The following is a 16,151-nucleotide window of genomic DNA, read 5'->3' on the forward strand; positions in this document are numbered from 1 at the left end:
TGTTTTTTTTTTTTTTTTTTTTTTTTTTGCGGTACGCAGGCCTCTCACTGTTGTGGCCTCTCCCGTTGCGGAGCACAGGCTCTGGATGCAGGCTCAGCGGCCATGGCTCATGGGCCCAGCTGCTCCGCGGCATGTGGGATCCTCCGAGACCGGGGCACGAACCCGTGTACCCTGCATCGGCAGGCGGACTCTCAACCACTGCGCCACCAGGGAAGCCCCAGGCTAGTGTTTTATGTGCCACTCTGTGAAAACTTGCAGGATCTTGGGAGTTCAGAGACTTGAGGCTCTCCCAGCGTCACGGGGTTCGTGAAAAGCAGAGATGGGATTTGAACCCAGGTCTGTCCAACTATATAAAATTTCCCCTACACTCTGCTGTCTCCCTAGACAGCTCCCAGAAATGCAGTTACATCATCCTATATTCAAAAGCTGGTGGGATGATCGACTTAGAAAGATTTGCATCAGACTTCCGGATAAAAGTGCAGCTCCTCTCCACGTGAGCCATTTACAAAAATGGCTTTCAGCCACTCCTAGTATGTCCTTCGTTAATGTCTTTGTGCCTTTTGACTCTTTTTAGGACTTGCCCCATGGGATTTGGCCCAGTGTGGAAAGCTCTCACTTTCTGACTGCAGGTAAGTTTTTCTTTTGGTTGATTTTTTATTGATTTGACCACGAGAGAGAACCAGACCCTAAAGCCGTAGCCCTCCTACTTCTGCCTCCCTTGCCCCCTGCTCACCAGCGTGCCTTAGAGCAAGGCAATGTGTCACCTTCCACAGCAGCGAGTTGGAGTTTGGGTGCACAGCTCAGAATTCGGGGTGAGGTGGTCTGTCTTCATTCCCCCCGAAGGCATCTGATAAAGAAAATGCAGAATGTTTGTATTAGCCAAGTGTATGAGTTTCTTTTCGCTGCATTTCACCACATTTAGTGGTGAAAACAGCACGAAGGTATTCTCTTACGGTTCTGGAGGGCAGAAGTCCAAAATCAGTCTAACTGGTCTGAGTCAAGGTGTCAGCAGGGCCTCACGCCCTCTGAGGCCCTAGGACGAAGGCCTTTCCTTCTCCAGGATCTGGAGCTGTATTCCTTGCATTCTGCAGGTCATGGCCCCTTCCTCCAGCCTCCAGGCCAGCAGAATAGCATCTTGCCTCAGCGGGCACATGGCCTTCTCTTCTGCCTCTCAGATCTCTCTCTACCTCACTCTTTAAGGACACCTGGGATTACATTTATGGGCCCCTGGGTAATCCAGGTAACTTCCCCATCACAAGGCCCATAATTTAATCACATCTGCAGAGTCCCTGTTGCCATATAAGGTAACACATTCACAGGTTCCTGGGATTAGGACCTGGGTATCTTTGGGGACTGTCATTCAGCCTACCACACCGGGTGACAGAAATTCAACTGAAACTGACTTAAGCAAAGAGGAATTTGTTGGTCCCTATAACTGGGCCTCACAGGCCCTAGGCACTGCTGGATGCGGGAGTGGTGTTCTCAGGGCTCTGCCTTTCTCTCTCTCTCTCTCTCTCTTTTTTATTGGGGTATAGTTGCTTTACAATGTTTTGTTAGTTTCTACTGTACAATGAAGTGAATCAGCTCTATGTATACATATATCCCCTCCCTCTTGGACCTCCTTCCCATTCCCCCCCCCCATCCCACCCATCTAGGTCATCACAGAGCACCGAGCTGAGCTCCCTGTGCATACAGCAGGTTCCCACTAGCTATCTGTTTCACACAAGGTAGTGTATATATGTCAGGGCTCTGCCTTTCTCTTTCCATCGCGGCCCCTGCTTTCCTCTGGTGAGTGTGATTTTCAGGAACATTCTTTCCACGTGGTGGGAAAGGCAACCACGGGCAGCCCTGGACTTCCAGGAGTCTGACTGCTGCCACTTGCAGAAAGGAAGAGACTTCCCAGCAGCTTGGCAAAAGCTCAGGAAAGACCAATGGGTGCAGCCTGGGTCCCGTGCCAGTCCCCGACCCTGTCACTGGGGCTTGGGGGGAGAGTGTTCTGGCTTCTGTGCCTAATTCTGGCCTCCTGGGGACCAGGATGGGCTGGGATCCAGGTTTTTCTGTATAGACTAAGACTCTTACTGACGTGTGTGTGTGTGTGTGTGTGTGGCGGGGGCTACCATGAAGGGAGGGGTCCTGGGCAGGCAGAATAGTTTTTTTGTCCAGAATCTGCTTGGTACAGATTATGAATACACCTCTTTCTTTTTTTTTTTTTTTTTCACCTCTTTGTTTTATACCAGGGATAAACATATTTCATTTCCTGGGGGAGTTAAAAGTACTTTTTATATCTTTTATTACTCTCTGCAGTCTTTACATTTTACAAAATCCAATGTTTTCATTTACATAAAATAGGTTGAGGTGACATCACAGTAATCACAGAGACCTTTTAGCCACTGATTAAGCAGACTTGTCCGTCAAAGGGAGCGCAGTGCACTAAGGACTGTGGTTGTAGTGAGAGCAGGGGGTGGAGGACTAAAGCCACTGGGAGGGCTTCAGGGAGGGCTTCCTGGAGGAGGTGCTGCTCAACTGAGTCTTGAGGAGTGGCAGTGAGCAGGACAAGGGGATGGAGGGAGAGGCTTCCAGGCCTGTGGCAGCCCAGAGGCGAGGGAGTAAGGGTGCATCCAAACACCTGCACAAATAGTACAGGTGACCCACGTGACAGTGGCACTAGTGGGGAGGCTGTTGGGCAATGATGCAGTGGGTGGTGATGGTCACTTCGGAGCTTGACTTCCTTCTATACTGTCTGTGGACAGTAGCTGTGGCTGCCTCATTCAGGTCTTCATCAGAGCCTGCGGCTGGGCCTTCTGAAGGCCTGGAGGAGCAGGGGGCACCTGCAGGATGCCTGCACCAGAGATAAAGCCCAGAGTGGCCTTAGGATTTTACATCCAGCAAGTCTCCTGGGAAAGCATTTGTTCTTAGCCCGAGGGGCTGGGCTGCGGTCCAGAGGTGGGTGTCCTGTCCCACTTGTGTGATTGACTCAAACAATCCCGACTGAGCAGCCAGCCTGGGAAAGCTCCTGCCTCTTTCCATGTGAGGGCTGTCAATTCCCCAATGCTCACCTTTGTCACCATTCCAACATCATGAACTGAATCAACCACAGATACTATTCTAGGAAAAAAGATGTTGATTTTATCTAGGATTCCAGTTCCATGTCCTTTTTTTTTTTAATTTTAATTTTTCCTACATGTATTTAGAAATTCTATTAAAAAAAGCTTTCAGAAGCACTTCTAAAGACCTTGCTATCAATACTCTGTGTAAGAAAGACTGAATAACAGGACTCATTCTCAGTCAATATAAGTTTATATCTGGATAGAAGATAAATGTTGAAAAGGCACAACTCCACAATTTAGGTCACTTCAAAATATAAATTTACACAGTGGTCAGATGAGTCTCCCAAGGACACAGCTGGTGAGTGACAGAGCCAGGATTCGAACGCAGGGCGTGTCTGATGCCAGCTGTGTAAGAATCACCTATGGCTCCTCCCTTGCCTAGTGGTTCTGACTCAGTAGGTCTGGGGCGGGGCCCAGGAATGTACATTTCAGCCTACAGCCCAGGTAAGGAGCACAGACTTCTCGAAGCACTGTCCTTAAGCTCTGTGTCTCCCAATGAGAATGCCTCATCTTCTTGGCAAAGATATGGTAAGTCATTCATTCATTCACTCATTTATTCACTTACTCAGCAAAGATCTTCCAAGTGCCTTCACGTACCATGTGGTTTGCCTCTGGAGTTTAACCGCTGCCTTTCTGTATTATGTAATGCATGTGCATTGTTATTTTGCAGTAGAAGCGCCATTTGGAATGAAATTCAATAAGAAAACTGAAGTCTTTAACCCACCCCCGACTTCTGCAGCCTCTAGTGGGCCATGGATTCATTCCATATATGCTTTTATACGCTCGTGGCCCAAGAAGACCTTGTTTAAAAGAGAGTCTGCTGTAACACACCACTTGGTAAGTAACATGCTCAGTTCTTTAAAAGACATATCAGAAGTTGTAAAGAAGCCAACTTTGGACCATATGTGTAGAAATGTCACAGGCTTTTGTTCCTCCAAAAAACCTGTTCTTCCTCTTGCACTGGATATAGTTATCATTGGGAAGCAAATCCCTCTTACTTTCCGGAGAGCTGCTGCTTCTGTACAATATACAGTATTTAGATGAACAGGATGTGTGAATCTGAGCATTGGGCCCCCGCGTCAGCTGGTTCTAAAGCAGGGCAGGGGGTCCTGTTTTAACCAGACTGATTCACTTTGCCCCTGTTATAAAAATGCTGCTACCGATAATAGGGCTAGGTGTTTAACAAATATTTTCTATTTGCCAGGCATGAGGCTTAGCACTGTCTATGCATAATCTCACTGGAGCCTCATTACGAGTTTCTTAAACAGGTACTGTTTTTGTTCCCGTTTTACAGAGAGGAAATGAGGATTGGAGAGATTAAGAAGCTTGTTCAGGGTCCCACAGGCCGAAGTGGCAGAGCCAGGATTTGGAGCCCCTGCTCTTAACCACTGCCCCTGCTCCGGCTGTCCTTCATAGTCTGTGTAATGTGTTGGCTTCACATAGCGCTGACTTCACCTAAGCTTTCATGACTTAAAATGCCTTGAGGACCACTGCGTTCAGCCAACAGGCTACCATGGCCACAAGCCCCTTCTTGGCCCCCGGCTACATGTTTGTATTAATTTCCTAAACTGTGTAACAAATTTCCACCAACTTGGTGGCTTAAAACAATGACATTTATTCTCTCCCTGTTCTGGAGGTGGGAAGTCAAGGTGTCAGCAGAGACGTGCTGTCACTGGGGGCTTGTAGGAGAAGACCCATCCTTGTTTCTTCCAGCTTCTGATAGCTTTCCTTGGTTTGTGGCTGCCTCACTCCAATCTCTATATTAGGATTCCCTGGAGAAACAAAACTGGTAGAAACAAAACAGGTAGGACACATGTGAGCGAGAGAGGGGGGGAATTTATTTTAAGGAATTGCTCATGTGATTGTGGGGACTGGCAAGTCCACACTCTGCAGGGCAGGCTGGAAACCCAGGGAAGAGCTGATGCTCAAGTTGGAAAGGTGTCTGCCACAGAATTCCCTTTTCCTTAGGGAAAACCTCAGTCTTTTCTATTAAGGCCTCACCTGATTGGGTGAGGCCCACCCACCTCATGGAGGGTCATCGGCTTTATTCAGAGTCCATTGACCTAAACATTACTCTCATCTAAAATACCTTCACAGTGATATCTGGGCATGTTTGACTACATATCTGGGTACCATGGCTGGGTACCGTGGCCCAGCCAGTGGACGTGTAACATTTACTGTCACTCTGTTTCCACCTTCTTGTGGCCTCTTCTCTGTGGGTGTGTATTCTCCTTTTCTGTCACTGATAAGGACACTTGTCATTGGATTTAGGGCCTAGCTAAATCCAATCCACCTAAATCCAGAATGATCTCATCTTGAGAGCCTTGGCTTAATTACATCTTCAAAGACCCCTTTTCCAAATAGCGTGACATTCCCAGGTTCCGGGCTTTAGGACGTGGAGCCACATTCAACCCACCATGTTGGTTATCGTCTTTCCAACCCTCTCCAGTGACAGGTGACTCAACCCCTCTTTCGGCAGCACCTCCATACCCCCATCCTGTGTGTCTTTGCCCAGCAAGCTATGTTTATTCAATTGTCGTTTGCAAGATGCTGTGTGGGGATCAGAAGAGTAGAAAGCCAGGCGTCTGCCCTCAAGGACTCACTGGGGGCCTGGCACATCACAGCACGAGGGGGGGGTCGTGGACAGAGACTCAACTGGAATCGGAGGCCTGGTCAGCTTATGCTGCTGCATGTGGTTAGCGTGTTCTTAGGAACATTACTTCCCCTTTCTGTGTCTTTGTTCGCTTCTGTACAATGAGAGGGTCCCGCTCTGGAGAGGGGTGTGTGATGTGGGAGGATAGGATACAGAGCACACAGCCTGGGGATACAGAGCACACAGCCTGGGGTGGAGGCCAAGCTTCGTGCCTATGCAGCCTTGGGCAAGTGCGTTAACCCTCATGAGGCTTAGTTTCCTCATCTGTAAGATGGGAGTAATAGAATTCATATGTGTACAGTGACGGGCATATGCCTGGCACTTGGGAAAGAATAGCAATTGTTATGATCGTTGGTATCACTGAGAGCTGCCGTGGTCTGTGATTGAGAGTATGGCTCCACCCACTGCAGATGGAGCGGGGCAGGGCAGACAGCGGGGAGGCATGGCCTGGGATCACGGGGCATATGGCAAGGGCGGAAATGAACAGGGACCGGTTGTGATTACGAGGGGCAGCGGGGCTGGCATCTGGTGGGCGAGCTCTGGCTTTCCACTGGTCTCCTTCCAGGGGAGCCATCGTGGGGCTGGAGGAGCCCAATCCCGGGTTGATTCTCTACCTGTCGATGATGCATCCAGCTCATGGGAGGTGCCCCAACATGCTGTGGTCCACGTTCACTCAGTCCCTGCTGTGTGGCTGGTGTACCCCACACAAGACATATGTGCAGTCTTTAAAGGATTTTTCCATAGCTCTGCTCACATTCCTCCTGCTTAAGTGTCAACCCTGGTTTGCTGAGTCCCTGTGACAATGGTGTCATTGACACGCACCCCAGACCAGGACATAGCCCCGTGTGATCCACGTCCATGTTCCAGGTTTTAAGTTCCAGTCCTGTAATACTACTTTTAAAAAAATCTTCAGGATTGATGGGAGTTACTACACCAGCAGAAGTAACCCCTCTGCCTGGCCCTTTTAAAAGTTCATCTTGGGCTTCCCTGGTGGCGCAGTGGTTGAGAGTCCACCTGCCGATGCAGGGGACGTGGGTTCGTGCCCCGGTCCGGGAGGATCCCACATGCCGCGGAGCGGCTGGGCCTGTGAGCCATGGCCGCTGAGCCTGCGCGTCTGGAGCCTGTGCTCCGCAACGGGAGAGGCCACAACAGTGAGAGGCCCGTGTACCGCAAAAAAAAAAAAAAAAAAAAGAGTTCATCTTGTACTTTACTTGACAAATGTAACATGAAATATTTTTCATTTTCTAATGATTTCTATATTTTATTGTAGCATGGAGACATTTCAAGAGACATTCAAGGAACTTCTGAGAATGGAGTAATTTTTCAGAAATGTGCAGTGGTGAGTATTCATAGGTAGTTTATACTTAAAGAGAAAATAATTGAATTTGCCCAAATCATATATTAGTAGAGTTATGTATTTAAAGAACTGGCGAATCACGTGGTTATCTACCCATGTCTGGACACGGGTGATGTTGTGACCCACAGGGATCTTATATTTTATATGGCAGCACCAGGACTAAGATTTTTTGGTAACAATAAAATTATTGGCAGTGAAAATCCTCTGTGAACATTTAAAATGAGAAAGTATATATTTTCTCTCAGATTTTAACATTGATATGATGCCCTACAGTTTAAAAACTCACTTAATGTCTTTTAGGTCTTTGACCCTTACTAATCTCATGAGATGGCTTTCACATGATCCTGTGTTGAGGGTCCCCAAGACCACCCTCAGGTTCAATGCTTCCCTAGAAGGACTCACAGAACTCAGAAAAGCGGTTCTACACACAGTTACAGTTTATAACAGCAAAATGAAATAGATTATAGTCAGCAAAGAAAAAGGCACATAGGACAGAGTTCTGGGGAGACCAGGCCCAAGACAGCCAGTCTTCTCCTGGTGGAGTTGAAGGAACAGCGTTTAATTTGCCCAGCAGTGATGTGTGGCATCAACCAGGGATGCTCACCCAAGCCGTGGAATCCAGGATTTTTATTAAGGATCCATCACGTAGGCATGGAGCACCCATGTCGCTGACCTCCGTTATTCAGGTCACCTGAACATAGCTTGGCCCAAGACCCTCACCGTGAACCACATTGTTTGCAGAGGCTACCTGGGGCGGCCCAAAGCCGTAGGATATAAAGACACTCTTATCAGGCAGGATATGCCAAGGGCTTTAGAGGTTAGTCTCCCAGGAGCTGGTCCTCTCTTTGGGATGTGCAGGGTTTGGACAATCCAAGCCTGCTGAGCCGGCCAGGTACTGCACAGCCCTCATTTCAGCCCAGGCCCTCAGCTCTCTTGCTCCCCTTCCTGGATAACATTGGTATTACCAGTTTCTCCTGTGTCCTTCTAAAGATGTTTCCTGCCACACGCACTCAGTTATGAGTGTGCGTGTGTGTGATGCACATAGGGACACACACATACCTTCCTTCGTCCCCTTTTTACGTTGGTGCCAGTGTTCCATACACGAAGTTTTACAACTTGCTTTTTTCATTTATTACGTTCCAGAGCTCACTCTTCTTGGGACATACATGGCTTCCCTCTCTTTGCTCAGCTCCTATGTCTCTTTCAGCAGAGCTGGGGTGAAGGAAGGGCAGGAGTGGTGGGAGACAGGGTTCGAGAGAGGGAGCAGGGCAACGTCGCAGAGGCCAGGTGGGGAGCCAAGTTGCTGAGGGGCCATTGGCTTTGAAGAGCTGAGCTATTCATTTAACTTTTTTTTTTTTCTGGCCTCACCACATGGCTTGGGGGATCTCAGTTCCCCGACTAGGGATTGAACCTAGGCCACAGCAGTGAAAGCCTGGAATCCTAACTACTAGGCCACCAGGGAACTCCCTAGCCCTGAGCTGTTCAAACACATGGGCAGGCAGAACCCTGAAGGGGGTGGCTGGCCAGGAGACAGGAGACCAGCTTGGGGCAAACCTGGAGATCAGATGGCAGTCAGAGGCCCTGGACTGGCTGGGGCTGAATCTTCAAACCAATAGATTAAGAAAGAGCCACTGTTTGCTTCTCTTGGGGACACCAGTTGTCACAGTCTCCCCAGCCTGGCTGTGGTCCTGTGCGTGGATGTTTTTTCTTCTAAGTTTCTCTGTGGGCATGATTTCACTGCATTTCAGGGTCCCGGTTTCTTTGAAATTATCTCTGAGCAACAGCTTGGCAAGCGGGAGTCAAAATTCTCCTGGGGCCTTTGAAATCAAACCTGATAAATTCTAGAACCTTTGTGAGACCTTAATCCCCTCCCACGGGCACAGGTTGAGCTGGGGCCTCGTTTTGGGAAGTTGGCTTTGCCAGCAAGCCCATCCTCACTTGGCCTCCTGTCCTAGGTGTCCGTGCAGAGCGAGTGGCCAACAGCTCGTGTGCGACTGTTTGTGAACAACACCAGGACGCCCGCGGCTGCCAACCTCTCTGACCTGCTCTTACTGGACAACATCACCGGCCTCACCGTTAGGGAATCGGCTGGAAACCAGACCTCAAGAGGGTTCCAGGCTTTCAGGAAGAAGTTTCTGCAAGGTAATAGCCACATGTGTATGAAGTCAGGGGTGGAAAATGATGAAAATACGTACAGATACTCACAGAGCACGGGATGTGCAGCAGGCATCTTCTTAGACACGTGACATGTGTTCATGCAGTTGGTCCTCACAACGGATTGTACTATCAGGGCATCAGAGGAGGAGACCACTGCTCAGTATCTGCAGCTGGCTTGTCACTTAGGCTGAGAGAGGTGGGATTTGGGGAAAGAATTTTTGAAATATATATATATATATATATATATATATATATATATATATATATATTCAACCATTATTATGAAAAATTTCAAACATCCACAGAGATTATAGTGAACCCCAATATATCCATCACCCCGATGACCAAAATGACCATCACTCAGTGAAATGAAGAGCTTGTTTTGGGGAGTGCTGGACAGACATGGGTGTGGTCTGACATCAGCCCTGGAAGCATGCTCTTGACATGTTCAAGCGTGTTCAGGCGTGTTCACGGGAGTAACGCCGCTACTGATTGGCTCCCTTTCAAGGTATGACACCGTCACTGATTGGCTTTCAGAGATGTGTTTCCTGAGGCGAGTTGTCATTGGTTAATTAAGGAGATTTGAAACCAATTCTGGATGCAGTTGTTACTATGACTTCAGAACTGTCAGTTTTCCTAGGAAGGTGAGATTTCTTTTATTCTGAGTAGGTGCCCTGTCTTCAGATAAAGAGACTAAGGTGGTGAGGAACTTGCCCAAGGCCATAGGACTGGCACTCAAGGCTGAGATTCAAACTCAGAAAGTCTGGATTCCTCCATCCACCCCGTACCCAGGATGCTCTAGTGCCTCTCACACTCCTGGGACTCTTACTGACCTCTCCACTTCCATACAGATGGCCCACGTGGCTCATCAATCCCACCACTCTTTCTCTCTGAGTCTAGATGAAGCCTCAGAATCCTTCTTAACACCACATTATTGACAGAAGCCACCAGTGGAGTTGGCCCACAAGTAATGACCTCTTTGCTGGCTCTGGTTTAAGCAGTGTCATAAAAACTGTATGATACATCCCAGCTAAGTGATCTTCAGTGCCTTTCTTCAATGATGCAAAAATAAATCCCCCCAATTCTTAAACTGGTGCTCAGAGAAAAGAACGTGGGGCTGTAAGCAGAGCACAGACTCGGTCTCAGACAGACCTAGCTTGACTCCTAACTTAGCCATTTTGGAGCTGTGTGGCCCCTGTAAATCACCATCTCTGAACTCCAGATGTGGCATGTGTATAAGAGCCTCGTAGAGCTGTTGCAGAGGCGAGACGAGGTGATGTAGCCTGGCGCTCTGCCTGCTCCGGTGTGGCTTGCCTCTCTTGTCTTGTTGCTCCAGTGGTATTTTGTAGTCCATGCTCCTGCGGATCGCACTTGTCACTTTTCTCCCATGGCTCGGCATCAGCTCCTGCTCTCGTGTCCGTCTGGAGGGTCCTTCTCACCTTCCCTGCATCTCATTCACGTGCCCCTCCTGCATTTCACCTGCTTGGAGCCTGGACCACCCGGGCACTTCATGCATGAACTCACTGACTTCCACCCCAACACATGAGCTCTGCACACCCTTGAACCTCAGCCTCTGCTCCTGTGAACTGTCAGTGCTGGTGACACACTTCAGGGAGTCCTTATAAGGAGAAGCTAGTTCATTCATGAAAAGCAGCACAGCCTGGCCCGTGGGAAGTGCTCCCAAGTCCATGGCTATTTTGTTGTGATTATTTTTATTTTTTATTTTTGTGTTTGGTAAAAAACACATAAGATCTGCCCTCTTAACAAGCTTTTAAGTATACAGTACAGTGCTGTTAACTGTTGTCCAGCAGATCTGTAGAACTTTTTCATCCTGCATGACTGAAACTCTATCCCCATTGAATAGCAACTCCATTGCCCCCCGCCTCCCAGCCGCTGGCAACTATGTTTATTCTTGTGACTGTATAATTATTGTATGTATGCCCTCGCCGTACCTCTGACTACTAGATTCTACATGCCCTGAGAGTAATATCCAAACTGTGTTTGTCTGTGACTTACCGCAATCTCAAGGGATATGACATTGGTTTTCAACTTAGTGGCATGAAACTTTTTTCCCAAAGAATAAGTATAGAACTACAGAATCAAATGACCCATCCGACCCCAGCTCATTGATGCTCTGACAATATCAATATCATTTTCATCATCATCATCATTTGCTGCTTTAAAAGAGCCACAGGTCCAAGAGGGATGGGTGGCTTCCTACTTATTAACTGGGTGACCCTAAACGAGTCACTTCATCTCTGTCAGTCTCAGTTTTCTCTTCTGTCCGCAGCAGGAAATATTGTACTTTCCATCTGTCTCAGGACACCATTTGGGGATCAACTGGTTGATGTCCTGCAGACATTTTGAGGGTGATAAAATCACTGCCAGGTCTGATTATAGTGACCTTCACTGGTATTATCCTTTTAATAAGCAATTTAATCTTTATCACCTTATCTTTACGATCTAACTTTTATCATTATACACAAATAAAGTAAAAATGTTGAGGCTTTTTAAAACAAAAATCCTAGGGATTCCACAGGCTCAGTGCTAATTTCTCCTCTTTTCTTTACATCTTTTTGAGGTCTCAGTCGATTGAGAGATGAAGCACATTATAGCGTATTAGGGATAAAATATCACCCCGATACAGGTACAGGCAGAATCAGAGGACAAGTGTAGCTGAAATCAGGTGGGCTGGCTGACTGACCAGCAGAATTGGACAGGATTTGTCACCCACTGGGCATGATGGGATGGCTCCCCCATCCTGACAAAAAAGCAAGCCGGAGTCTTGCTTTCTGCCAGTAGCCCACTCCCACGAGTAAGATAGACTGACTGGCAATGCATACCCAAACTTTCCATCGGATGGCGTGCACTGCTCAGTGAGAAAGGGGCAGGGAGAGGCCAGCCCTGTTTCAGGTGGGGCACCCATGCTCAGGGACAGAAACCTCAAGGGTGGTGGGTATGTGCTTCCCTTGCCGATCTCCGTCGTTTTGTTCTCCAAACCCACTGGGCTTCTGGTTAATCTGAGGATTGCCAGGGGGGTGACTAGTGCCCTGGGGAAGGAGAACAGCCATTGGTCGGGACTCAGGACAGCCCTGCTCCCCCAAACCCCCATTCGTTGCCCCTGTGTGTGTCCTTCTGGGACTGCTGGTTGGTGGAAGAAATTTTTTTTCCTGCCCCATGAAGGTTTTGGAAATGACTCGAGTGTTACATTATTGAAATAAACTCAAAGGATACTCCAGACCCTAGGCGGGAAATGCTCCCTAATTCTAAAACCCATTCAGATCACATCCTGCTATGCTATTAAACAAAGTATGTCAGCGGTTTTGCAGTATGATTCAAGGACAACCCTGAGTTCATTCGCATCAAGATCCTCCAACCATGACCTGCCAGCACCTCCCTTTTGCAAATTCTCCCGGAGAAATGAAAAGTTCAGGAATGAATCCCTGACGGATAGAAATCCAAATATATTCAAGTCCAAAAGGAATTAAAATCTGAGATCAAAATTTTTGCTCTTGTAAGTTTTGAAGTCCACAGTCAAAATTCTTAAATTAAGGTTCCCCAGACCATCTTCCCATTGTTTTATTCTGTCCAGACTCCCCCTGATGGTTGTTGCTGCTGGGAGGAGTTGGGGTTCCTTCAGCAGACGAAAGGGTGCAGCTCCTTGACTCAGAAGCTGAAATTCATTGAACCCCAGTTTTTTCATATGCTTCACTTTTAAAAATTTCCATGGAGGTAAGGGACGTGAGAGTATCATATAAACAAAATGTGGTCTATCCATACGGTGGGATATTACTCAGGAGTAGAAAGGAATGGAGTATTGGTACACACTATGACATGTATGAACCTCAAAAAAAAGAGGTTTGCTCGGGGAAAGAAACCAGACACAAAGAACACAGCTTGTATGATTTCATTTCTATGAGATGCCCAAAAAGGCCAGTTAGTCCCCAGAAAGTAGATCAGTGGTTGCCTAGGGCTGGGGGTGGCTATGGAGAGTAACTGCCATTGGGCACCAGGCTACTTTTTAGGGCGATAAGGATGTTCTGGCATCAGACTGTGGTGATGGCTGTACAACTCTGTAAGTATACAAAATTCTCTAAATCTCATGCTTAGAACAGGTGAATTGGGTGATGTATAAATTTTATCTCAAAGCTGTTTTTTTTTTAAAAAAAGTATCACAATCTCATTTCCACATCCACCCTATTCAGACAACCAGCCGCCAGTCTCAGCCTCTGGACAGACATGGCCATGTCCCCAAAGTAGCACTCAGCATCCTCCCCAGGCCATGGCTGAGGCTTAGAGGCATCCGTCAGAAAGAGCAAGGACAGAGATGTTGCTTTAGTTCACACGTGCCTTCGGTTTCTGCCAGGGATCTGGAGCCCACCTGAGAACGTCAGCTCAGTGGGAGAACTCCGCCTTTAGTAGTTACGGTGGCCACAGTCTATTTCCAACATCAGACGGAAGGGTCCCCAGGGCACTCCGGCTCTACCTCCAGAAGGTGGGGCTGAGACATCCCTGCCTCCTACAAAACTGGAAACCTGCAGTGGTGGCCACCCTGTCACCCACTTTCTTTTGGGGTCCCTCTTTTTCCACCCGTGCCTCCAGAGCCTGCTTGTCCACCTGGGGGTGTGACTGAGTGTGGCCCCTCCCGATAGCAGAGCCGTCTTCTTCTAACCAGTCCTGGCTCCTGACTAAGGGGAGCTTTGAGTCAGAAACCCCGTCTCCTAGGAAGCTTCTCTGTTTGTGTACTTAAGCCATCGAAGGCCAGCCAGAGACCATGAGGTTGGAGAAGACCCTGGGTGAGCCTGAGGGGCCTTCTCCGCTGCCCCCTCCCGGGCCCAGTCTGGCATTGCTTCCCTGTGCTGTGTGCTGGGCTTTCAGAACCAGCTGGAGGTGTCAAAGCGGCAGCTAGTGTCGCCCGAAAGTCCTATAAAAACTCTGTCCCATCCTTGTGTGGATGGGATCATTGGGAACAAATAGGTCCCCACCTGGATTCAGAGCAAAACAAAAAGGTTCTGGATTTCCTAAGTGTATGACATCCTGAATTAGGAGGACTGGCCTGCCCAGCCCCAGGATGTGGTGGAGCCCAGGTAAAACTCCTTGTAAGGGTGCTGACAGCCTTTCCAAGTGAAAAAAGAGGGGGTCCAAGAGCACACCTGCCCAGTTTCTTCTCCCTGATAAAAAGTATGTGAGATCAAAGGGGCTCTTGCTGCCGCTGTCAGCTGTGATGCCAGCCGCCTTTGGATGCTTGGCTTGTCTGGGGCGTGACAGGGGCCCCGGTCTTGACCCACCTGTGCCTTCTCTCTGAGCAGTTGGAGACTCCTTCTCCGTCAGCTACACAGCATCGCTCGAGGCCAGAGACGTTGGGAGTGGAGAGGTCCTGATGCTTCCTGCCCAGCTCTCCTTCCAGAGTTCATCACTGGTATTGTCTCTGTTACTTTGATTTCTTTCTTGTCACTGTTGTTTTAGAAACCCTGGACACAACATCTGTTAGTTCATTCTTTTCTTCGTTCCATCCTTCATTTGTTCAGTGATACCCAATTCTGGATAAATGCGCAGGCCCTGGAATCTCACGCACTTGACCACGAATCAGGCTCCCTCGAAGCTCCTTGTGACCTTAATTACTTTAACTTCTGTGGACCTGATTATCAAGATATGTAAATGATAGATGTTAATTTCTCATCGCTGTGTCCTGGGCGTAGTAAGCACTCAGCCAAATATCTCCCATTTGTATTGGTTTGCTAGAGCTGCTGTGAAAAAGTACCACAGACCAGATGGCTCAAAAACAACAGAAATTTGTTTGTTCACAGTCTTGGAGGCTGGAAGTCCAGATCAAGGTGTGGGCAGGGTTGGTTCCTTTTGAGGCCTCTGTCCTTGGCTTGTAGATGGCTGTCTTCTCCCTGTGTCCTCACATGGTCGTGCCTCTCTGTGTGTCTGTGTCCTAGTGTCCTCTTCTTTTAAGGACACTTTTCAGGTGAGATCAGAGTTCACCTCGGTGGTCTCATTTTACCTTAATCACGTCTGTAAAGGTTGTCTCCAAATACAGACACATTCTGAGATACTGGGGATTAGGGCTTCAACGTATGGATTTTGGGGGGACGTGATTTAACCTGTAACCCCATTCCTATTAGCACCTTCATTTTCCATTCACTTTTTTGTTAATCCACATAGGCAGTGAATGTGGTTGGTTGCATGACCCGTGGTACATGCTGTACACTTCTGGGAATACAGAGGAGATCTGTGCTCCGCTTGAGGCCGGAGACGTTGGGAGTGGAGAGGTCCTGATGCTTCCTGCCCAGCTCTCCTTCCAGAGTTCATCACCGGTATTGTCTTTGTTGTCAAGACAATGTTATCAAGGTCTCCGGCCTCGAGATCAAGGATCTCGTGCTCTAGTTACTCTGGTCATTTTGTTCTGATTTCAGTCCCTGGAGAAAGTACCTTTTATAATAGACTTAGAAAATGAGGCTCCAAGGGTGACTGCCCCAGGTCACGTGGCAGAATCAACATCGGACCTCACAGCTGCCGGATCCTTCCATCCAAGGCTGGGGAGCCTGTGTGCAGTGTTTCTGCTGCAATAAGAAAAATAGTCCTGGATAAAATTAAATAAAATGAAAGATTCCCAAAAGGTAAAGACCAGATATGAGAAAACTGTATAAAACTGTCAGAAAAGACAGATGTCTCCAAACACAGTTAAGTGAAAAGTCAAGAACAGAGGACAAAAATGGAGGTAAAATGGCCCAGAAGAAACACCATCCGAATTTCAAAGGACAGGAAATCCAATATGTTAAAATCAAAATTTAAGATAAGGCAACAGTCAGAAACCAACAGTGCGAAACTCAGAAACCCAGTGAAATTGGAAGCCTCCACCTCCTCGTGTAGG

The 16,151-nt window shown here is 48.0% G+C and overlaps 1 protein-coding gene across 1 annotated transcript in view; it reads left to right on the forward strand.

Annotated features, from left to right (window-relative positions):
• EVC2 (EvC ciliary complex subunit 2) overlaps positions 1 to 16,151 on the forward strand; it is a 145,743-nt gene that overhangs the window by 7,950 nt on the left and 121,642 nt on the right. Inside the window, exons 2-6 of the mRNA XM_007462462.1 lie at positions 575 to 629; positions 3,778 to 3,944; positions 7,031 to 7,099; positions 9,073 to 9,259; positions 14,584 to 14,693. Of these exons, the coding sequence (XP_007462524.1) occupies positions 575 to 629; positions 3,778 to 3,944; positions 7,031 to 7,099; positions 9,073 to 9,259; positions 14,584 to 14,693 (588 nt within the window). The remainder of the gene's footprint in view (positions 1 to 574; positions 630 to 3,777; positions 3,945 to 7,030; positions 7,100 to 9,072; positions 9,260 to 14,583; positions 14,694 to 16,151) is intronic.

Source organism: Lipotes vexillifer, unplaced genomic scaffold, assembly GCF_000442215.2.
Source record: "Lipotes vexillifer unplaced genomic scaffold, Lipotes_vexillifer_v1.1 scaffold1824, whole genome shotgun sequence".
NCBI lineage: Eukaryota > Metazoa > Chordata > Mammalia > Artiodactyla > Lipotidae > Lipotes > Lipotes vexillifer.